This window comes from Habropoda laboriosa, unplaced genomic scaffold (genome assembly GCF_001263275.1).
Source record: "Habropoda laboriosa isolate 0110345459 unplaced genomic scaffold, ASM126327v1 scaffold2, whole genome shotgun sequence".
Classification (NCBI taxonomy): domain Eukaryota; kingdom Metazoa; phylum Arthropoda; class Insecta; order Hymenoptera; family Apidae; genus Habropoda; species Habropoda laboriosa.
This window is the reverse complement of record NW_017100190.1, coordinates 697,684-706,408: the sequence shown is the minus strand read 5'-3', so window position 1 is coordinate 706,408 and position 8,725 is coordinate 697,684. Positions and strand designations below refer to the sequence as shown.

Below are 8,725 nucleotides of genomic sequence, written 5' to 3'. Positions count from 1 at the left end.
TTCTTTCTCTCTTCCTTCGCTCACCCCCACCAGTTTTTCCTCCGTCTCCTTTTTTCCACCCTTTCCCGAATTTTCCGCCTTTGTTTTCGAAAAGTACAGAAAAATCCATCGAGGTGTGCAAGGGTGGCGTGTCCGTTCCCCTCGGTGGTGGATCGGTGATTGAAAAAAAGAGGCTGGTATCGCGACGGTGGTGCAGTGAAGGTGGTAATGGTGGTGTCTTGGGGTAAGGAAGAGGCTGCGGTGGCGGCGGAGGAGGAGGAAGAGGAGGAGGAGGCGGAGGAGGAAAAGAAACAGTAGAAGAGGCAAAACTAAAAGAAGAAGAGGAAGAAGAGGAGGAAGAAGCAGATGAAGGTGAATGGTGGGGCTGTCTTCTCTACTCCTTAGTACATTTCTGGTGGGGGTAAGGCAACACTCAAAGTTCGTGGTGACGTAGTTGTGGCAGGAACGCGACGCGTTTTTGTCCCCGCCGGAAGGAAATAGCAGCTTCCTAGATTCTCACCGCGTCTCCTCTTTCGTGGTTTTTGCACGAGAGAAAGAAAGAGGAAGGAGAGGAGAAGAAGAAGTGTGATAGAATCACCGCGGATAAAAGGAGAGCGAGAAACGGAGTGAGGGGCAACGGGGGTGGGGGATATCTAGTTCAAGATACCGGAAGCGGAGGGTTTCCCTTCCGGGTGTATCCACGGAATACTGGACGTGATTCCGAAAGATTACGGTTCGCCAAGTCAAAGCAAACCTGCGGCAAATTTGATTGTTTTTTCATCGTTTCCCAACTGGATCTGGAGGAGGATTTCGCACGGTCAATGTTTGTATCTGTTCGAGTGTTTCAAAGAGGATCTTTCACTTTGATCGGTATACTCGAAGCTGGAGAAGAAAGAAACCGAGGAAGAAGAGGCGAGGGACAGACGGAGGAGAAAGAGGAAGAAGAGGGCTGCAACGACGTCGAGGAGGAAGAAGAAGAAGAAGAAGAAGAAGAAGAAGAAGAAGAAGAAGAAGAAGAAGAAGAAGAAGAAGAAGAAGAAGAAGAAGAAGAAGAAGAAGAAGAAGAAGAAGAAGAAGAAGAAGAAGAAGAAGAAGAAGAAGAAGAAGAAGAAGAAGAAGAAGAAGAAGAAGAAGAAGAAGAAGAAGAAGAAGAAGAAGAAGAAGAAGAAGAAGAAGAAGAAGAAGAAGAAGAAGAAGAAGAAGAAGAAGAAGAAGAAGAAGAAGAAGAAGAAGAAGAAGAAGAAGAAGAAGAAGAAGAAGAAGAAGAAGAAGAAGAAGAAGAAGAAGAAGAAGAAGAAGAAGAAGAAGAAGAAGAAGAAGAAGAAGAAGAAGAAGAAGAAGAAGAAGAAGAAGAAGAAGAAGAAGAAGAAGAAGAAGAAGAAGAAGAAGAAGAAGAAGAAGAAGAAGAAGAAGAAGAAGAAGAAGAAGAAGAAGAAGAAGAAGAAGAAGAAGAAGAAGAAGAAGAAGAAGAAGAAGAAGAAGAAGAAGAAGAAGAAGAAGAAGAAGAAGAAGAAGAAGAAGAAGAAGAAGAAGAAGAAGAAGAAGAAGAAGAAGAAGAAGAAGAAGAAGAAGAAGAAGAAGACGACGAAGAAGAAGAAAACGATCGTGCTTCGGTGAAGTGTTGGCAGAAGCGAAGACCAGATACGAGAAAGTAGTCGAGAGTGGACGGTCGAGGAGATCGGGTGCTCGATAAAGAATTTCTTCCTCGAGATCGAGGAAAAGGATCCGTGGAGGATTTTTCTGAGGAACCGGTGTGATTGGACGCAAACCATTCGATACGTCGCGTAACCTCCTACGATTTTTCCACGGTTTCACGTAGGTCAGGAGTGGTGGTGGCGGCGCATCGAGCGTGGAACGCGATACTCTGACACCGGAGCGACTTCCTTTCGCCCTACCGACTCCTACTGACACTCCTACGATCGTCTTCCGGTATTCAGCGACCTACGAACGGCAGAGGAGCGAAGCAATCGGCAATTGTCGAAGTCACACGGAGGGGCGGAGGGGATGGAGATGCGCCTCGTTCTCGTGGCGATCTGCCTCCTTCTCGTTACCCCCATCGCCGGCTCCTTCTGGTACGTAGCTCATTCCTTGCCAACCGTACCTACTGCTTTTTTCTCTCTCTCTTCCTATTTCTCTTTTTCAACGCGAAACTTTAACCAGCGAGCAAAGTTAAACAAGTAGGTACCTGTTATTCGCGAGTTCCAAGTGATACTTATCGCCTCGAGTGAATCCTTGTTCGCGCGTCTTGCGTAATTACGCTTCGGTTCGCTACGTTACACTTTTATACGTTGGGTAATTACGCGAAAAATAGTTGCTCCCTGCATGCAGCTAAACGTCGGTACTTTCCAAACGTGACGAACGTAACGAGTGCTCCAGTTCCGAGGCACGTCATCTGGGTTATCAATTACGCGGCACGTTACGCGCACGCGGAATGATTAATGACGCCATAAATCCACCTTTGGTAGTTACTTGTGCTCTCGTAAGTAAGACCTGTCCCGAGATTTACGGTTTCATTTCGATTCGGTTAAATTGCTCGTTACCGTTACCGGGAAATATTTCGGCTTCCTCGGGGCTTAATCCGCAGATTGACAGTCCTCGAGACAGTCCCGTCGCTCTCCAAATCCACCTTTTGCTCGCGCCGTCCAGAACGGCGTGGAAACGCCGCGAATTCGTAACTGGCACGTGACGCGTTCCCCGTAACTGCGTTACGTACTCGCGAGGTATCTCGGAGGAACGGTAAATTATTCGGTAGCTCGGCCGTGCGATGTGTACTCGAGTTTATTATGTAAATGTTTGTACGACGATAGACCGTTATCGCTGGCCCTGCCATCCAACGCTGTTCCAGCATCCAAAGACCAGCCATTTCACAAACGCTTCTTTACTCGTTCCCTTCGTTTCATTCCATCTCCACGTCCTCCGTACTTTCGATCACGTTATTACCCACGTCGGAGATCTGTTTCGCGTGAATTTCTCATCGGTCGTCGTCGGTTCCAACGAGAATTGTTCGCCAACTTTGGAACGTAACGCGTCGCGTTGATGAAATTCGAAAGTGTAGTTCCTGTGAAGATGGCGAAAGGTGGTGGTGGTGGTGGTCTCTCCTAAGGTCGAGCAAATATTTGTCAACGATTTAAAGGGGATTTCTGCGCGCAGTCGACACTGTACCGTCGCACCTTGCTCGTTTACCTGTCCGCCGCGTCCACACGGCGGACTGTTTGATAAATACATTAGAAGGTTCGTGGTTTGTTTCGACGACAGGTATTTAACGGGCATTTAAGTAGGTTCGAGGAATGCTCGGAAGATTTCGACGAGGTTTTTACGCGAAGAAACCGCGAAGGAGGTTTATCGTTCTCCGGATCCTGCGAATTCGATCGGAACCGGATTCCCCGATTCTGTCGCGCAGAATACCGTCTCTCTGTTCCTCTCCGCGTTTCACGGTAGCGCGGAGACAGAGCTGGTCCCAGCTGAGAGGACAAAGACGACCGAGTGGAAGAGTAAGGAGGTAAAGAAGCGAGCGAGCGAGGATGGACAATGGTCTCGCTCGAAGCGTCACCCGTAAATCTCGTTGAACGCGTATAATTTGTAAGTCGGCAGCAGCCCCGTTTCGCCTCTTCCCTCTCTGCCTCCTCTTCTCGCGTGCGCTCGCGTGATCCCTCTTCGTCTCTGCTCGCCCGGACCGCGAACCGTCTCTCGAAACAGAAAAATCGAGAGCAAAACCGAGGAGGACGTTGGTATATTCCAATGCATTCTTCCCTTTCACCGTGCCCATTAAACTTCGCGATCGTCTATCTCGTTTGCATTTCTCGTTGGACGGTTCATTTTCGAAGCGAATACTGCGCTAATTGATTCACGCGACCTAGACTAAATACTGGTACCAATAGTAAGGCTAATTATGTCCCTGTGCCTGTTCCTTCCTCTTTCTAATTCCCGTGTCGAAGTCACAGGTGGAAAAGGTGTCGGTATCGTAACGAGCAGTTGCCGATAATACGATAGCGTTCGGTCGGGTCGCAAAGTCGGCCAATGAGCCGCGGTGGGCAGTCCACAGCTACCTTCTCGCTGGTTGGACAACCCGATACTCCCACCCGATGCACTCTATCTCACCTGTCCTCTCTCTTTCTTTCCCGCGGCCGTGCTATAATCATAATCATAAGACCGCTCGGAGACCGTGTGACGCGAGGTCACGTCGTTCCGCTTTGATCGCGACGGCGTCGGCGTCGGCGTCGGCGGCGGCCGAATCTGGTGACTGGAACGTTGCACAAGCTCCGGCAACCTGCCGAATTGCTCGATCGTTCGCTTCCTTCCTACCGCTCTAACTACGCCTCTGTCGTAAAACCGCGGCCCAGAGTGGATGTTTGCTTCCGATACCGGCCGTATTTCGGTCAGCCTCCGCTCGTAATGTTTATTTTCGTCGCGAACGTTCCTCGAAGTTTCGCCGAGGATTAGTACCCTCTTGCGCTGGTTTGTCTATTTGCGGCCGTAAAAGCTCGACCTTTTCGTTTGAGGAGGGATGCACGGTACGCGTTCTTTGCCAACGTAAACATGGAAAACTAGTTCCCTTTTCGCCACCACCCTGTGCTGGCTTCCGTTTCACCCCACCACTCCGATCTCTTCACCGTTTCACGTTTCACCGAGCATCCTGTACCGAGGATACGCGATCTTCTTATCCGGGGTCAGTTTCGATTCACCGTTCGTCGCCGTAGCGATAAATTTAGGCCTCAACCCCTCCAGTCACGAGCGCACTCGATCATCCTCGTCCGCGACATCCCGATCCCCCGACTCGCAGGACAGAAATAATTTTGTCCGACCCTGATTTACCGCCTAACGAACAACATTACCGAGATTCTGCTACGCGAGACTCCGAAACATTCGCGCTCAAAAGGAATACCACGTCGTTCGTCTGGCCTTCGCTATTAGATATCAGAGGTGGCACGTTTATACCACGTAACGACACGAACATCGTACAAGTGTCACGCCCGTTGATACAAATTATTTAGCGAGTGGCCGCTGGGACCGTTGCCATAATCGCAGAGTACACTCTTCGGTTGATCCGTAATTACCCCACTTTCCAACAGTTTATTCTGACAATTCTCTTAAGCACGCGCGCGCGGTAGAAGCACTAATTCTTCCGCAGTTCTCGTTCGCGACAGTTTTACTCTTCCACCGTAATACGTCCGAATCGAGGAGAATCGGATTGCTCGAGGCGCGAAAGGTGGCGACACGGTAAAGAAATGCTCGATTTGTCACGAGTTAAGCTATGCGAATCACGGTCGAGTCACAATATGCCGGGTGGGTAGAATAAGAGCGGTGCACCTTTCTCCTTTGGTCGAAGAACGCGGGGAGGCAGTAGCCGGGATGATTGGAATTATCGAAGATTTATCGGAGATTGCGGCGACTCGAAGCATTTCATTTAGCATTTGGCTAATGGCGAGCGCGCGTTCAGACGACGTAACGAGCGATTAGGTGAAACGCACGGCGACTCCTCCGAACAGGGTAATGTCGCGAGACGGCGATAAAAGTTATAGTGACAAGCCGGTCTCGAGGTAGTTGACGCGGTTGGAACGTGTGTCCCGTACAAGCGAATCGATTTTCGTGGAATGTCAGGACGGGGGCGTAGCCGCGTTTCCCGACGCTAGACGTTCCCAGCGAAGAATTTCAAATTGTTTGGACGGCGCGTGCACCACGCGGCTGCTATGTACGGAATTTTAAGACCCCCGCGTTTATCTAAGCTTACTCTAATTTTATTAGCCCCTTCCGATTCGATCGGGTTTCATTAAGCCGCGTGCCTCGAATAATTCGTTAAGCGCGAGTACGCTTTTGCCGATTACGGAGACGCGGAAATAGAGGCGTTACGATCCAACTCCGCGGTTTTCTTTCTCCTCTTTGGCCGATCGAGCGAGCCTCGAGGGCCGCGCCACGAATTCCACCGGAGTTCTTGGGAAACGATGCACGAAACGCGCAACCTAGACTCGCTTTTGCGCTAACCCTTGCCCCCCACCAATTTGTTCGGGCATTCTCCAGCCCGGTTAAATTCACCTTCTTACTCTCTCTTTTCCCTTCTTCTCTATCTGTTCATTTTCGGATCTGATTACAAAGCACGCAGACGGCGGCCAGACGAACGGTGTGGAATTTGATTAATTCGAAATTCGAAGGATAAATAAGAGAGAATGCTATTCGGATGCGTGTTGGGTTAAGCTCTCGTTGCTCCTCGCCCCCTTCGTATTCCTCGGTCGCCTCGTGTCTCGTGGCTTGCAACAAGAGGATGATTTAGATTAAGTGCGCATATATAGCCGGCACGAGCTGTTGTGACTTTCCACTTCCGTTCGCTACACTTTTTATCTACCTCCTCTCCCCGTTTCTTTTTCCCTTTCTTTCGCTGTACATCGGCTCTACATCGTTCCGCTACCAGGCCGTCGCGTCCGACACATTTCTCCGGTGGTCTCTCACCGTGGAAAACGAGAGGAATAGAAAGGAAGAAGCAATGAATCTCGCGGTCGATCGGATCTACCGTAGCCTCGATGTCCTTGGAGGCCAGGTTCCCAACTTCCGTCGTGTTTTCTTCCTATCCTCGAGGGTCTCGTTCGGACGGTGCGAGATATTCGAAGAATTCACCGGTGGACCCAGCGACCGTTCTTCTTCTCTTCGTTCTCCTCCTCCTCCTCCTCCTCCTTCTCCTTCTTCTTCTTGGACTCCTTTCGGCAGCCGGTGGACGGGGTCCGTTCTCTTTTTCTGCTGCTCTCTATCAAGAGTCCTCCTCTTCTCTTCGCTCCCTCTCTCTCTCACACACACACACACACACACACACACACACACACACTCTCTCTCTGTTTCTCCCATTCTATCTGTGTCTCGATTCGAGCGTGTACAAACCGACGAGGCAAGAGGTAGGAGCAACGTTGCTCTCTCGTCACTGTCTATCCGAGCAGACAGCGTGGAGCTGCCTTCGAGCAAAGTGAGTGCGTCTAATGAGGCAATAAATAAGTCGACCGCCCTAACCGGCCTCTCCACGCTTTTCGTTCGCGACGACGTGTCCATCCTCGAGTTCTTTTCTTGCCTCTGCGTACGCGAGGGCAACCCCTTCTTCGCTCTAGCCCCGGTACCCAGCCCTTCGTTCTCTACCTCCACCTCCAATCTCCGTCTATTATTCACCGCTGATTCTACATCTCTCCTATTTCTCTCTCGCCGAGCCCCAAATCTGGTCCATTCGCGAGAATATGTTACTCGGAAACGCTCGGTTCTTGACCACTCCAATTCCTTTAAACTGACCTCGAGCTAGGCGATATTAATAGCCGGCCACCAGCGAAACCAACCGATACGCGATCGTCGAACGGCGCGACGTGTTTGCACTAATAACGTCGTAACGTTTTTCGCGCAATGCCCAACCAGACGTATCGACAGACCACGATCGTTCCCGTTTATTTGACTTGGGAGGTTAGCTGCGCGCGGTCGTTAACGGAACCAGCGCAAATATTCTTTGCCTGTGATCCTTTGAACTGTAAGGTCAGGATAGTGTCACGCAGCGGGGATTCGTTTCTCTCTTTCCTTTCCCGTCTCCTGTCCATCCCGTTTATGAGCTGCTACCTCGATGTCTCTAATCGCGGAAAATTTCCGATCTTGCTGCAATATTTCCCCCCGCCCAAGAGCATTTGCACTCTAACGAAAAGAAAAAAAGTCGCATTCCTTTCGAACGAAGAGATATGCGTTCCTTCAGAGATGCTCGCTATTTTTAGAAACTCGCGTAAGAGTTGGTTCCTCGTTTGTCAGCACAGCGATAAGACGTTTGACGAGGCTCGGTGTCATAACTTTCGACTTCTCGGAAAGTCCGCCGTTTATATATCTATGCCGGCTGTCCATTATCCGATGCGTAGGAACGAGCAGCGCGAGCCTTTGTCGCATTCCCATTCGCTTGCCGGGAAATTGCTGGGCGAAAAACGATTCCAGGAAATATCCTCGTCGAGAAGGCGAACCAGACGAAACCGGTGGTTACCCCAGATTTATTCTAAAATCAGCGACGTACGTGGAATACCTTGGACGATTCTGGCAAACGGTTTTCCCTCGAGTAGGTAATATATCCGGTTCCGGGCTGGCGAGAGAGTGGAAGGTACGTTCCGTTATGGAGTATATCGAGTGGTACGGGTCGAGAGAGTAAGAATATCGAGCGGACGAATGAAGTTCTTGCTTGCTCTTCTCTGCCAGCGGATCCGTGATCGTCCCGCGAGACATTACATGCGCCATATTTTGCTCGGGAACGAGAGCAACGTTTATCTTTTTTTCTCGGATCGCAACCGGCTCTCTCTCCGCCGGCTCCGAGCATCTCGATCCTCTACTCTTCGCGAGTTTCTTGAGAATTCTTGTCCGCGTATCCGACGTTCTTGTCCGCGCTGTTATAGTCGCCGTCCGAGGCAGGAATCCTCGCCCAAATGACGATGTCACCGGTGCACGACTATCCGGTGAGCTTCGTATTACCTTCGCGAGAATCTCTTCTTTCTTTCTTCTTCTTCTACTTCTACTTCGTCTTCTCTTGCTTCTTCTTCTTCTTCTTCTTTCGTCGGGTTCGTGCGGAACGAAAAGCAGAAGCATCGGCAGGCCGAGCACAACGAAGCGTACACGGGCGCGAGCAACCGTCCTTAACGGAATTATTGCCATTAAGGTCGTTGCATTCCCGAGAGGCCGTCGTGTACGCGCCCCGGCATCCTACCGACGCAGAACTAATGATCTTAATTAACGTTTCGTAACGAAGGTCGCTCGGACT

The 8,725-nt window shown here is 50.3% G+C and overlaps 1 protein-coding gene across 1 annotated transcript in view; it reads left to right on the top strand.

Moving 5' to 3' along the window:
• Positions 1-1,983: 1,983 nt before the first annotated feature.
• Positions 1,984-8,725, top strand: part of LOC108580059 (protein Wnt-6-like) — a 17,221-nt gene continuing 10,479 nt past the window's right edge. Inside the window, exon 1 of the mRNA XM_017943719.1 lies at positions 1,984-2,051. Within this exon, the coding sequence (XP_017799208.1) occupies positions 1,984-2,051 (68 nt within the window). The remainder of the gene's footprint in view (positions 2,052-8,725) is intronic.